The sequence below is a fragment of the Anthonomus grandis genome, chromosome 1, assembly GCF_022605725.1.
Source record: "Anthonomus grandis grandis chromosome 1, icAntGran1.3, whole genome shotgun sequence".
Lineage (NCBI taxonomy): Eukaryota > Metazoa > Arthropoda > Insecta > Coleoptera > Curculionidae > Anthonomus > Anthonomus grandis.
In genome coordinates, this window is record NC_065546.1 from 39,509,883 (window position 1) to 39,526,238 (window position 16,356).

At 31.3% G+C, this 16,356-nt stretch overlaps 1 protein-coding gene across 3 annotated transcripts in view; it reads left to right on the top strand.

The window, feature by feature from the left end:
• The window catches only part of LOC126750254 (angiopoietin-2), a 204,456-nt gene extending 193,471 nt beyond the window's left edge, over positions 1 to 10,985 (top strand). For all 3 annotated transcript variants that reach the window (XM_050459814.1, XM_050459820.1, XM_050459828.1), the window contains 3 exons: positions 520 to 663; positions 6,889 to 7,013; positions 9,978 to 10,985. In XM_050459814.1, the coding sequence (XP_050315771.1) occupies positions 520 to 663; positions 6,889 to 7,013; positions 9,978 to 10,069 (361 nt within the window). In that variant the 3' untranslated portion in view covers positions 10,070 to 10,985. The remainder of the gene's footprint in view (positions 1 to 519; positions 664 to 6,888; positions 7,014 to 9,977) is intronic.
• Positions 10,986 to 16,356: the final 5,371 nt, after the last annotated feature.

A 16,356-nucleotide genomic window follows, 5' to 3' on the forward strand; every position in this document is an offset into this window, starting at 1 on the left:
ACACACAGACCTAATTCCCCTTTTTTTTGTAATATAAATACGAAGAAGACTCGAAGAAGCTTAGGTTGGTAGCGCTCATTCTTAAAGCATAACACTCAAAAGGCAACTATTTAGTTTATTTTTTAATGTGCCACATAGTTCTTTTTTAAAAAAATTGCATACCTGAGATAAAGAACTTTCTTTCAGATATCACTTTACCAACAATTTAGACTTAAAAATTTTAAAGGTAAGACTGGTTGAATTACACCATACACCGAATTTAAGTTCTTCATATACTGAATATGTGATTATATTATTATTCATTATATACATGATTTTTTTACATGTCTCTCAGTGTATGGGCTTAAAGTATGGTTTTAACACCAGTAAACATATAATTTTTAAATATACTCCGTTTGCTTATGATTGTGGCTGAAAATTGTAATATGATGAAAAATTCCTATTTTTTTTGCATAAATTTAATGTTGTTTTTTCTATATATTTTTTTTTATTTTTCTATTTTTAATTTTTTTTGTTTAGTTATGCTCAATACTCTCACTTCAAAATCTACTCAGAAGCTGAATACTATAAGTTGGAGATTGATGGCTACGAAGGAAACGCTGGGGATTCCCTCAATGATCCTTGGTATGGAAGTAATAATAGTCCGTTCTCCACATACAACAGGTAATTTCCTTCTTACTAATTGAAAATAGAATTATCTTTTTTCCCAATTGCCTATATTGCTCTTTTATTTCATTATATACACTATCGGACAAAAGTAGAGGAACAAAGTTAAATTTTATTCATGTTTGAATAAAAAAAAATATTGGGTTGTGATTTTTCGCTAAGCTTAATGTCACACTATCCTTACACTGAAAGTAATATTTCAGTACATTTTGGTGTACTTTTAATCATTTTAAGAACGGTAAATATTAATGATTATAAAAATTCATAAGAATGGGGGCGACAAAAGTAGAGCAACAAATTGTATTTAACAGTATTTTATTTTACTTTAGTTCAACATGAAATATTTAACACATTTAACAACAAAAACAATTGAAAGTAATACATTAGTGATTGATAGAATATCCATTATTATTAATTACTTGCTGACAACGGCGCGGCATTGAAGCAATCAACTTCTGAATGACATTTTCGGGAAGACTTGTCCAAACTTCACTAATTTTATTTATTAAAGATTGTTTATTTGGAAACATTTGGGTATGAATACGACGTTCTACTTCTTCTCAGAGATTCTCAATGAGGTTAAGATCTGGGGATTGTGCTGGCCACTGTAAAACACGAACATTATTTTCCCGAAACCACTATTGAACAACTTGTGAAGAATATTTTGGATCGTTGCCCTGTTGAAAAATAAAACGCAATGTCATTTCCCATTCTGCATAAGGAAGCATAACATTCTGCAAGATATCCCTATAAACAAATCGGTCCATCGTATCATTTAATAAAGCGCATAGGGCCTACCCCATTCCATGAAAAACAACCCCATAAAAATACACTACCTTTACCATGCTTAATTGTAGGTGTTACGTATTTAGGATTAAACCTTGTATTGATTGGTCGCCTCACTGAATAGAACTGAACCACAGATTTACAGAATACAGATGCAAAACTGATCGAAAATACGCGTGCGAGCGCCAGACTTCAGACACGCCTCCTGGGTGATGGATATCCATCACCCGCCTAGTACGGTGGCAAGGGGTTTAATTAGCTGCAAGCCTCCGCGCCGCGTGCTTCTGATTTTCTTTGCATAGTACGCGTGTTTATGATTAATAATTAAATTGAAATAATATATTTGTATTTTTTTTTAAATATTTTATAAGCACTTACTCTATATTTTTTGAGTCCAAAAAGTTATAGATTTTTAGAAAAAGTTTTTATTTTAACATCTAAACGTACTTTGGAGTTAATGACTAAACAATTTATTTGTAGGCCTGGATTGGAAAATAATCACATATTCATTCTTTAAAACTGAAAGTAAAAGCAATGTCTGAATTGGATAAATATTGTAATATTTGTATTGATGAGACATTAAATCCAATTTATGCTTTGATATTAGTAGGGATAAAATTATTGGATTAGAAGATACAGGAAGCGATGCAAATGACTCCCATGTAGCTCAAAATGTCGCTGTCACTATGGCTAGAGGTTTGTTTTTTAAATGGAAACAACCAATAGCTTATTTTTTTATAAATACGCGACTTAAGGCTCCGGATATTAAAATAATTCTAAATAAATGCGTACATAAACTATCGGAAATTGGATTATATGTGAATGGACTTGTTACAGATATGGGCTCAAATTTTATCCAGCTTGCTAATTTACTAAATGTTACACCAGAAAATCCAAACTTTACCTCAGGTGATTTTAATATTATATATTTTTTTGATACTCCTCATTTACAAAAAGCAACAAGAAATAATTTAATGCAAAATACATTTTGTTTTGAAAACAAATGAACATCCTGGGACCATATTGAAAAATTCTATATAGAAGATAAAAAGCAATCCTACAGATATGGGCCCAAGCTTAGTGATGCTCATATTTTTCCATCCAATTTTCAAAAAATGAAGGTCAAGCTAGCGGCTCAAGTGCTTAGTCGAACGGTAGCTTTTGGCATGCAAACTCAGATGACTTTGGGCATTTTGCCAGCTGAAGCTGTCATTGAAGTATTGGAAAAATTCGATAAATTATTTGATTTATTAAATTCAGTCAATGTTACTCATCCCAACCAGTACAAAATTGCATTTAAAGGATTAGATTTTCAAATACGATATTTAAATGTTATGTGGATATTTTTAGAAAACTTGAAAATGTTTAACAAAAAAAAACAAGATGTAACTTTAAAATGTAAATTTCGTACTTGCTATATGATAACAATAAAGGCTGTACTAGCCCTTTGCCAGCAACTTTCTAGTTTGGGCTTTAGCTATATTAAATTGAGAAGAATCAACCAAGATTGTTTAGAAATTTTTTGACAGTACTAGACAACAATAAGGCAATTCCATTAATCCAACTCCAATAGAATTTGAAAGGGCTTTCAGAAAACTTTTTTGTCAAACTTTTTTGCATTCAAATCACATGAATTGTGCTGACGACTTAGGAATTCTCTTGGAGCATTTGAATAATACTATGGTCTACATTAAAACTGCTTTTCTGTTGCTTTGTGAGATCAAAACTGGAGTTTGGCTGCATTATATGGAACCCGCTCTATCAGATGCATGTTGGTCTCCTTGAATCTGTTCAGCGTAGATTTGCTAAGTTTTTGGCCTTCAGGCAGGATGGCATATATCCGGTAAGAGGGTTTGATCATCGGCAACTATTGGAACGCTTCAATCTACATCCATTACATCTCAGAAGAATGATCTTCTCTGTAAAATTCCTGCATGGGTTACTGAATGGATTCATTGATAGTCCTGTACTTCTTTCTGGTGTACGTTTCATGGTGCCTAGGCTTAATGCTAGACATGCCCTAACATTCTTTCTGCCAAGGCCTCATGCTAACATCCTGTTGAAATCGCCACTATATACAATATGCGCTATATTTAATCGGATCTGTCACATGTGCGATATAAATTTCTCTCCGGTTCATGTGATTATCGATATCTTGGTGGATCATTACTCTTGGGATTAGGGCCCATGTGTTTAAGTTATAGTTAGTAGGTGTATTGCAGTTAATTTAATTTAATTTTGTTGAATATGTGATTATCTTGTTAAACTTTTATAATTGGGTTTTTATATCATATTAATAGTTATTTGTTCTAATTTTTTGGATAAATTTTGAGAATGTGACTTTACTTTACTCTTTTCCTTTTCTTTTCATTCTTTTAGGTTTGTTTGTGTGTGTTTTTTTTTAACTATATTTTTCATTGTTTTGCAACTGTTTCCTGTTATTGGGCAAGTTGCCTGTTGGAAATAAAGGCTTATTATATATTATATTATAATACAAAACGTGCGACTTTGCAAAAAAAAATTATTCCAGAGCAAAAAATTAAAGCAATTACAATAAGAAAAACTTGCCAACGCAAAATGCATTTATTTACGTCTGTGGGTACTTAATTAATAAAACTCTAAAAATTCATAAATGTGATATTTGTTTAAAATTTGCCAGCGATGCTAATGTTTTAGACAACAACTTATTTACTAGACTTAAACAGTACCATAATGACAGTGACAGTGTTATCGAAAACATTGATAGGGGTCTGAAGTCGCCAAATGAACAATTTATATGCCTAATATATAAATTGGAAAATGTTTTTGTTAAATTATTTGAAACAAATTGCAATACAGAAGGAATTTCACAAAAATATTTCGAGATAATGAAAAGCATTAATTTTACTCACCCATATGATAACTTTCCTTTCCAGTATTTAATAAAATTATTTATACGACTAAAATATTTTATACTTTAAAATTCGCCAACAGAGATTTATCATCTGCCAAAAAAGCCGATAAAACTAAAGAAAATTAAAAATTTTGTTTCCTCTTTAATGTTTTATTAAATAGGATCCTTAAATCTGTTAAATGAAATAAAAATGTACTCAAGAACCCTTACATTCTGTTTTATTTAAGCCTATTTCTATGTTGACATTATAAATGCATTATAATATCCCAGCGAAATTATAGTGCAGAACATCTATCCCTACAAAAAAAAACTTAAAAATGCATTGGTGCGGCCAGTCCAAACCATCCTTTTCAAGGGCATCGAATATCGGAAGCTTATATATCCGCGATCTTTCGCATCTGGTATTCTGTAAATCTGTGACTAAACAGTGTTTCATCACTGAATAGAACTTTTTTCCAGTCATTGACGGTCCAGTTTAAATGCCGGCGTGCAAATGCCAACCTTGCTGCTCTATTTCTTATTGAAACTAACGGCTTTTTAGCTGGACGTCTACTAAATAACTTTGCGTCTACTAACCTTCTTTGTACTGTTGGTATACCAACCGTAATTTCTGGAATTTCGGCAATAATTCGAGGTGCGGACTTCCAAGGATCATTTTGGGAAATCCTTTTGATGCGTCTGTCAGTCATGACTGATGTTTTCCTTGGCCTTCCCGATTTTGGCAACTTCTCTAAATGTCCCCTCTCATTATAGGATGATATTATTTTGGACACAGTGTACCGGGGTAACTCAAACTGAAATATCGGCTTGTTTGTTACCTTCCATGAATCCATTCACAACTCTTTGCTTCAAGTCTTTTGAAATTGGAATTTCTCTCGGCATGATTAATCTTACACAGAAATGTTCAAAAAAACATGAAAATCACCTTACACAATTATTTTATCCCTCTACTTATGCTAAAACCCTTCTTTTGAATAAATTATTTGAATGTTGCTTTACTTTTGACGCGTTACTATGAAGCATTTAAACTTAAACGTCAAAATAAAATCATTTGTTTTGATTGCGAAATTTTTTGTTGACATTGATAATCATAGCCTACGTTGTAGTTTTAAAAATTAGTGGATTTGTATACATTATCATGCATTTATAATTTTAAAATCGGTATTTGCAAATATTTCTGAAAGTGTTACTCTACTTTTGTCTGATAGTGTATATTTCAAAAAATGTATATATTTTTTTTGGAAGACAATATAATAAAATCACTATGCAAATTTTCCAACATCTGTGTTCCTTAAATTTTACAAAAATATATTTTAAATAATAAATTATCATTTGATTGTAATAAATTTTGTATAAGTAATTTAAAAATATATCCAATCTATAAACAGGTTAATAAAAAAGCTATTAAGCATATGCCTGAAATACTATATAAAATTTGAAAATTGGTTTCTATTTATTATTTAAGAGAAAAGGTCCTCCATTAAAAGATATGTATTCAATAATTTGATGTATAATATCTATAGTTTAATATTTCTGGATTGAACTAAATTTAAAGAAATTTACAAAAGAATTAAATAAAACTAAAAACTAATGTTGAAAAATAAAATAAACGAAAAGCAGATATTGCTCAAAAAACACTAAAAACAAAGACAATGTTAAAATTAAAAAATTTTGTGGAAAAACAAATTATGTAATTTTGTTTTGTTAAAATTAATAGTTTTTAATTCAAATATAATTCTTTCACATTTTTGCAAATTTTCTCATTTCAATTTTTTGTTATTGTCTTTTTCAATGTTCTATATCATTTTAATTGTATTTGTTTTGAAATTCACTAAATTTATTATTCATAAAATTTTAAGCTGTAAAAATGATAACTGGTCAACAAAAATAAGATCAATAAAAACTATATATGAAAACTTATTTTGTTCGACATAGCAATACTGAAATACAATCAGATCTTCAGAAAAATTTCCATACCCTGTAAAATAATTTTACTAAAAAAGTAAATAAAATGAGATATGTCAAATGTACCAACAACGAATGTAATTATAATAGCAAAATAAACAAAAAGCCTTAATAATGAATAATGAACATAATAAAAAATATTCCTAAAATATAATTAGCATTACAAATGTACCAGAAGACCTTTAACTGATGACATCCAAAACCACGAATCTTTATATGTTAATACTGAAACTATTAGCATGAAATTAACAAAAAAGAGATCCTTGAGGATCACTGGATTTGCTAAAATATACGTTCAAATTATAAAAGCTGTTAAAAATGAATTATTGATATTTTTTTAAAAGTCTAGTCAATAATATAAGAAAAAGGTGAATTTAGAGGCCGTGGTTTTTTCAGAAGCAACAAAATATGATATCCTGAAAAACAAAGCGATTTTATATGTGAAGAATAGATTTCTAAAAAAAGGTGAAAATAGCTTATAATAAATTTTTCTGAACACTAAAAATATAAACACCAAATCTTAATTTTATTAGATGCTCAAAAAAACGAAGGAAATATAAATAATTAATTTTTTCCAGAGATAATGATAGATCCAGCTTAAATTGTGCCTCAATGTTAAAAGGCGGTTGGTGGTGGAAATCTTGTGGAAGGGGATTGAACGGACTATATTTAAATGACCCACAAGATCTTACAGCACGACAAGGTAATTATAATAATCAATTTATTATTTCATATTAAACATATTTTGTTAATGGTTCTTCGGTCATTAGGCTTATATAACCGTAACCAGAAACAACACAATTTATACATAATTATTGATAAAAGGAAAAGTTTTGACATGACTGCCTCGGCTAATTACAATAATTTTTCGGTACTCGTATATAAGACTGTGGGATGGGCTTGTTAGTAAAATAAACATTACCGGAACCAAGTACCTACTTTCTATTGTTTTAAGGATGAACACATTATGTACATGTGTATGTAGTACTTTTTTTTTCTTGGGTAACTCACACTTTATGAATATTTTATATTAATTGGTATTTCATATTTAAAGGGAGGTAGGAAAACTCGTAATACAGAGTCATTCCCTTCTCGCCAAAAGGACTTCTAAGGCATTTTTATATATTTTTAACACCACAGAAGGCTCTAAATAAAATGGAAAAAACGCTATGGTAAACCAAGGAGCAGGTAAAATACATATTAGTTTTCTTAATTTATTTATGGGTGTTTTAAATTGATAATTTTGCATCTGTATAAAATTTGTGAATTTCAGTAAATATTGATTTATCATTAAGTGCCAGTAGAAATTGTGAAATGTTATACAATGAAGCCGGAATATTTTTGCTATGAAGGAATTTAAATAGATTGTTTGTGCGCAGAACGTTGACAGAGTACTGAATAAGATTGTGATTAATATGAACATATTTCCCGCAAGAATACTTTGGGATATCTAAAATTTTTATTTTATGCAAATAGGATGGGAACCTCCTGTGATTAAACATTATTGTACTAATCTGTTATATATTTTCTCTATTTATATTACCTATCCATATATTTTCTCTATTTATATTACCTCTCTATTTATATAGTTTTGTGAATTTATTAATACTGGGTATGTGAGAGGGGTATCCAAATCCGCATCAAAGCTTTCTGCGTTCTTTGCAGCTTATTACCTGCCGCACATACAACGCATTTTCTGTACCAGTACCTTAAATCTGCCTACCGAGCAAAATTTTTTTCTCACTTGTCACAGAGCTTAAAACAAGCTCTGTGAAAAGTGAGGATATCCTCCATGTGCAGATGTTCCCCCGACATTAGGGGAATACTTGACAACCTCATTCCAAATTCGCTTCTTCCCTTTCTTTATTTAGGTTGGGACTATACATCATGATCTTCTTTATGATCTCTTATAATCTTTAACATCCTCAATTTGCCAAATATTATTGACGATGGTTGTTTTTAACAACTGATCATCTTTCTCCTCTGCCCGCTGATAATGCTAGTCCTACGGACAGAGTGTAATTACCAAGTCTGGTTGAATACGGGTCGACGATCGCCTCTTCACATCGACATACCTTAGTTTTACGGGAGTGAAGCTATCACCTGTGACGTGCTTTTGTCGCATTTCCAATTCCAAAATTTCAATTTCCGACCCCTTAAATCCCTTGCCGTATAACCCAATTTTCGTGTTTTTGGCAGCTTCAAAGTCAAGGGCTCGTGTTAATGTATTTACTAGTTTAGGTGGATATGCTAAGTAATAAGTGCTGCCTCATTTTACCATCGCAAAGTTCGTTTATCCGTCATCCGTTCAGGAATGCTTAAACTGCCAAACGTTCCATGATCCTTGATGATCCATGATGATGCATCCATGATACGTTATGCCCGTCCAGGTGTAACGGGCATAACGCATCTCCAAATGCCTGACTTTATTTCGCCCTGTACACTTCATGTTCTTCAAGGGACATTCTTTACACGATAGCAGCACCATCTCCTCTTAAGGCCAATGTAAGGGCAGTGGCATTCTCCCTGGATAGTCAACTATTTCTTTTGCAACCACGTCAAACTGATACTGATAAATATTCTACCATGTAGTACCATCAAATTGAGGCATTTTGAGGCGTATTATCCCGACAGATTTCGTATTGTCACAAACTTCGTTCTTGTGGTCCACTGCTGAAGGTCTATAGGGTAGCTCTTCGAAAGAGTTAATGACCAATGCTGCGATTCTGTTTGGAACTTCCTAGATCTTGTCCTCCACCAATAAAAGACTCTATTTTTTTACTGAAGATTTTTTTCTCTTTTAATTCTAGTAGTAGAATTCTCTCCTAGTTTTTTCGCAAGCCCACTTTTTAAATTAACATTGATATATTATCTCTATTAGTAAGGCAGAATTTTTTGCTAGTCGTGCAGAATTTTCCAACAATTTAGCTGCCAGGTTGGCGGCATTTTCTTTCATCGTTGCAGATTTTTCCATGAATTTTATGTCCACACTATTTATTTCCTACTATTTACCTCGATTCAAAAACCACGCCAATATTCCGACTTGAACTTGCCTCCCGGCGGCGTGGGTTCCTTATATATTTAACAGACCATGGTTCCGAAAGATTCGCTAACCTTCAACGCGTCTCCAGAGATGTCGTATGGTGTACCCGCTTGATGAAGAACAGCTGATATTCGCGGCGTTGCCAACGTCATTCCAATAAATAAGTCTTATGAAAGAAAAATATATTTTTAAATAAATGTGAACTTTAATTTAAATTATAAATCTATTAATGTATTTAATAATTTTAGCTAATTAGGAAAATAAAAAAGAAGTGAAGTATTTCCAACAAAATTAATTAATAACGCATATGTACATATGCGTACATATATTTTGATTTCACGAGAATCCCAGAGTACCCTAAAGCAGTATTAAAGATCACCATATAAGAACTTCCATATAAAATATTCCAGAAATATCTATATTAACTGAATGATATTAGGGTTTCCTAAGATATGTTAGCATTTAGAAGTTGCTTAGATCCTGCTTGATTGATATGTTGAGATGACATGTTTTTATGTTATTACCTATAAAACCTTTCCCAGGAATCTTTTACACCCATACACATTTATAAAAAAAACTTTGAAAAATTGTTAAATAATTTTTTTGATATAATTTTTTTTTCAGGAATCGTGTGGTTCCGTTGGAGAGGCTGGGACTACACCCTAAAAAAATCAGTGATGATGATAAAACCCAAAAACTACCTCAGCAACACTTAAGACGCGAGAGGTGCCCAAACCATATTTTTTTAAGTAAACTTGTACAAATTGTATATGTTTTTATTTTGGAAAATATTTTATATAGCGCCAGTTTACAATTATAGATAAGTTTTTGTATATCTGGGGAGTTAGTGCTCCTAAAGAGGCTTTCCATGTTCCTTTTCCAAAAGAAATGGAGAGTTTTTTTGTAACGAACGCACTGTATATTTTCATCATTTATCACCATATTTTGAAAGTTTATAATAAAAAGAAAATTAGCTACACAAGTTAATAAAATAATCAGCTATTACAAGAAGTAAATCTGGGTCAGTATGTAAATGAACCGACTGCTTGCTGTTCGAGTTTCGAACGTTGTAGCCTTCTTAAGTCAATCGCTTACGTAACGTATTAGGATTACGTAAGGTACCGCCGGCCCTTTAAATAGCATTAAATTTATTTTACCAGGGAGGTTTAATAGTTTTTTTTTTAATTACTTTCATCATCTGTTTATCATTTTTTTTATTTATACATTCATATTCACCATTTAGCAGTATTATATACTAGTAAAAATACACTGTTTAGAATAGTTTTGCTTAATATATCATGCTTTTGCACCTCGTCTAAAATTGTAAGCTGGCTTGACACTTTATAAAAATAATTATTTATCGCATATAACACATCAGAATCTATAAAGTATAACGTTGTCTCTTTTTATTTTGTTGTAAAAATAAGAGAAGAAAACTTAAGACTGTGACAAGGTGAATTTAGAAGAGTTATTGTGTAAGGAGAGTATCGTGAATTTTACAGATAAAATTTTCTTAATTTTAAGAAATCAGTTAATAAGCTTATTATATAATTATGTTGGTGTTAATTGTAAATAATATTTTATATCGCAATTTTAAATATAAAATATATAATTATTTATAAGTTATAATAATGTTTTTTTTATTGGGAGGGACCCATACAGGATAAAATGAAGGAATTTAAATAAAATACAAAATAATGTAATTGTCAGAAAAGTGGACCAATAAGGAGCCTAAAACAAAGTTATGCTATAGTATTCTTCTTGTTGTGAATGTACATTTCTGATCCTAAAGTAATAATTGTTATATATTATGTATAAAGGAAAAACATAATGGACTACACTCTTTTATTATATAATCTTAAAAAAAATAAAACAACTTATCATACTTACCTTAACCAACGAAAGCACACTTCTTTTTATGTTAAATAAGTAAAATGATAAAAAAATAAAACTGAATTCTTATTAATTAAAATGAAATATATTTATTTGAGAGAAAGCAGGTGCATTATTGCATTGCCTTTCTAGGGACATTAGGTAAATTACTGTATTTTCACCTGATTCTGTCTTTCTAAATAAATAAATTTATTAAAGCCTGCTATTATGTCTTAATTAGTATCGTTATTTGAGAACCAAAAGTAAATATGTACCTGAAACAATAAATATATAAGGTCTTGCGTTTAGAAAAATAAATTTTGATACTAAAGTAGGATATATAATATATAAATAATTTTTTTCTTGACAGGTGACATAAAAAATACAGATAAAATTATGAAATTGTAAAATACTTACTGAGTTACTTAACAGTTAACACATACACAAATTCTAAACAATAACAAACAATACTTGAATGGTACATTGCACGACATCTAGTGAACAGTTAAAATTATAACAAAATTGAACAATATGAGATTAGCAGATTTCTATTGACTACTGGGAGCGAGTGAGAGAGAACCATCGGACTGTAGTGTTATAGGGTGTGAACTGTTCACTGGTTCCACGGAGGACTTACTGGAATTTCAGGCATTTCTAAGCTCTATCAATCCTTCTGTTCATTTCACTCTCGAACAGGAACAATCAGGCAATCTACCTTTTTTTGACCTCTTAATTAAAAGAACAAACAACATTAAACTCGAATTTGAAATTTATAGAAAATCAACTGCTACGGATAACGTTATACCCTTTTTTTTCAAACCATCCAGTTAATCAAAAGCTTTCCAAAAAGGCCCTTAAACTAGTTAGAAGAAAATGGGTACAACACGAGATAAGGAATAACAGCAACTTAAATGTCACTAGCCAGAAACTAAAATTTATTTATTTTTTACTGACCTATATTGAAGACTTTGTAAACCGAGAGAGCGAGAAACATCGTACTGTATCAAGCAATTATACTTAAAATTAAAACAAAAACCTTTAGACGACAGTGGCTACTCTGTTACATCTGATAGAACTTCTCTACATCAATTTCATCCCCGTTTTATAAATTTAAGTAACATACAGCTTTCCAAAAACGACGAAGAAATATTAAATTTAGGACTTAAGTTCAACTTTGACCATTCTGATAGACCAGCGGTGTCTGAGCAAACTCTGGTAGACTGCGAAAGAGTGTTGAAGTCCACCAACTTACCTAATCCAGATCTAGTTAGAGCTGACATCTTTTTGAAGGTTAACAAATTTCTAAATTGAAAAGGAATAAATGAAAATCGTAAAAACTTCCCAGGTCAACTCATAAACAAACTCAATGATCTTAAAGTTAAAATCAACGAAAATGACCTTATTCTAACAAAAGCCGATAAGGGTAACTGCATCGTACTTATGCCCAGAACTGGATATTACTGTTGTATCGCGCCCTAGTAAGCTATCCGCTTAAAAGGCTACGTCGGTTCGTTCGCAAATAAGTTGATTTGCAAGAAGGGAAAATAAAACAGTTATTTTTCCGGACTACAAGAAAACCGTTTAATGAACTGAAATAAAGCTTAGAAAATTTCGACACTTGAATCTATACCGTACTCAAATTACAAATTACAAAAATCACGTTCACGTTTAAGGTTAAAAAACTGACCGAATACAGTGGTTATCCCGGGGAACTCTTATTTTACTCTAATCTTAATTATTCCTGGCGGCGGTCGACGATCAACCGTAACCCAAAGCTAAACAAAAAATATAAACGCCGGTATAACAGGGCGACGATTGTATTACTGTCATTACTGATAGGCACTAAAGACACAACAATATCAAATATCAAAAGGAGATAAACTTAATAATTGATATATATAATGCTGGGTTGTCCCATATTTTAAGCAATAATACCTACATAATTACGGGAATTCCTAACAATTACAAAAAAGTCAGTGACTTTCTTAACAGTGATGATTTTAAGATTTTGCCTTACAATCCTACTTCTAGATTTATTCTTCACCTCAAACAATTATTTAAAAGCTGTACAGCTACCTTCGATCATTTTTCTATTTCACCGTACAAACTCCTCCCAATGAATCCAGTTACTCCACTTCTTTATTGTCTACCTAAAATACATAAACAAAAGTATCCTGTGAGACCCGTAGTTTCCTATATCGATTCTCTCGCCTCAAAACTTTCCTCCTGGTTAACGTCTATCCTCCCTCAACTCACCAATTTCTAACCCACTCTCAATAAAAAACTCATATGAACTTTCCAAAAATTTAATGAAAACAGAAATACCCCCTAACTGATTTCTTGTTTTCTTCGATGTCTCTAACCTATTTCCAAGCATGCCACCAGAAGATTGTTTATTATACACCCAAGAACTTCTCTTTTCACAAAGCAATCTATCTACTCATATCATATTAGAAATTTGTTCTCTTATCGACAGTGTACTGAAGCAAAACTTCGTTCAAGTTGATAATAAATTATATTGTCAAAAGTCTGGTCTTGCAATAGATTCCAACTTGTCACCTTTTCTGGCAGAAGTATTTATGTTTTTTCTTTAAAGAGAAATCTCAAATTGCGAGATTTTTAAAAAACATATAAGATGTTGGTATAGGTACGTCGATGACATATTTACAGTTTTCACTGGTTCCACGGAGGACTTACTGGAATTTCAGGCATTTCTAAACTCTATCAATCCTTCTGTTCATTTCACTCTCGAACAGGAACAATCAGGCAATCTACCTTTTTTTAGACCTCTTAATTATTAAAAGAACAAACAACATAAAACTCGAATTTGTAATTTATAGAAAACCAACTGCTACGAATAACGTTATACACTTTTTTTCAAACCATCCAGTTAATCAAAAGCTTTCCGCATTTAACTCACTTCTCCACCGTCTTTTTAATATCCCTCTTTCTGAAAAACATTTTAAAAAGGAATTCAATATAATTTTTCAAATTGTTCGGAACAATGGTTATCCTGACAAGATTATAAATTCTCTTTATTTTAAACTAAAGATGTTTGCAAACATTTGAATAAGCCACATATATACAAAACCGATGGCGTGTACAGAAGCATATCATATTTTGGAAACATATCCCATTAGGTTGCCAAGAGTTTGTCGAGGGACTCCGATGAGCGGTTGTGTGTTTGTTTCAGAACTTCGAATAATTTGTCTAAATCTCTAGTCAACACCAAAGATAAAATTCCCGTCACACACAGATCTGGTGTTTACAGACTAAAATGTTCTCATTCTGACTGCAATGTGTGCTACATCGGACAAAGCGGAAGGAGAATCGAAACGAGAGTCAAAAAACATAATAAACTCATTGAAAAGAATAGAAACCGATTTATAACCAGTTCAACCTCTTCTCCTTTCGCCAATCATATTATTGAGACCGGACATGGGTTCGAGCCTGGGGCGGATACCGAGGTGCTGCATGTTTGTCAGAAGGGGTTGAGGTTGGATCTTTTGGAAATCCTGGAAATAAATAAAGCCATCAAATCACCGGTTTACACTTGTATTAATGAGCAAACTCAATTTCAGAGCAACACTTTCTTTAATTCCTTGGGTCCTAACAGTAACACTGACATTTGATTTGATCTGAGTTATTAACACACATTTATTTGTTCACACCCTATAACACTACAGTCCGATGGGTGTCTCTCACTCGCTCCCAGTACTCAGTAGAAATCTGCTAATCTCATATTGTTCAATTTTGTTATCATTTTAACTGTTCACTAGATGTCGTGCAATATACCATTCAAGTATTGTTAGTTATTGTTTAGAATTTGTGTATGTGTTAAGTAACTCAGTAAGTATTTTACAATTTCATAATTTTATCTGTATTTTTTATGTCACCTGTCAAGAAAAAAATATTCGTATATGTTTTTTTGAACTGTTTGTAATATATTTTAGAGTCTGATGATGGCAAGAACACTTGCCGAAATGCATCACTCCTCAAATTAGAGGATTAGCAATGAAAATTCTTATGGAAAATCTTGTAAATGTATCTATTACATTATTAATTTATATAGGTAATTTTTGGCGAAAAAAAAATGGATTTAAACAAAATTTTATGAGACGCAATTTTAAATACTTGGAACAAAAGAAAAATTATTTAAATTGCCCAAAAAAACTTACAATTTGTTCCAATAGAGTCATTTCCAATTCCTGGCCTAAAAATTACGTCAGATCAAATTGAGGTATATTATGTGTTTATTTAATCGGCTTTCTCTTTCTTGGTCTCATGCATTCTTTGAAACAAATATGTCTATATTATACAGGGTTACTGGTAATTCGATACATTCCTTTGGAGATGTGATAGGGGAGGGGGTAAGAAGTAAATTGAACCCTAATATGTATTATGCAAAAGTTGATAGTTTTCGACATATTTAATTTTTTCTGTTTTTCTTCAAAATGTAGACCTTAGTGGTTTAAAAGGCAGTTTCCAGAAAATCCGCTGTATATTTTTTAAATTTTTTAGGCAAAATACATGCTCAACACAATAGTGTTACGTTTGTAATGGCAAAAGTCCCGCAAATAGTTGTAACCATAGGTAAATTCTCGATGCAAAGTGTAATTTTTTTTTCTTAAATAAAATACTACACTTTCTAAAGGATATTTTTTGAAAAAAAATTATGCTACATTCTTCAAAACTTACGTAAAACTTTCTTATTATCTAAGCTAACTCATAGGCTATAAATGCTACCAAAAATTTTAACAGAATTTTGTATTTTTATTATTAATAGTAAGAACGCACTTAAAAAATGCCAAGTGGTATTTACTTCTATGGTATTTAAGTACTATAGCAACAATTTGTTTTTTTAATTTTATTGTTAAAAATTTGATGTGTAGATAGTCTGACAGCAATAATTGTTGTGGAAAGTAGTTAAATTACGAGTTTCGAGTTTATTTTTCTCGTGTTTTCAAAGAAGGTATTCTATTAGTTTCTGCGCTATGGCCACGTTTACTAACGCTGAATATGCAGATATTATGTTTGTTTATGGGTTTTGCAATGGTAATGCCGCGGAGTCTCGCCGAGAATACCAACGTCGCTTTCCGAACCGCCGCATTCCAAATGTCCGTGTTTTTGC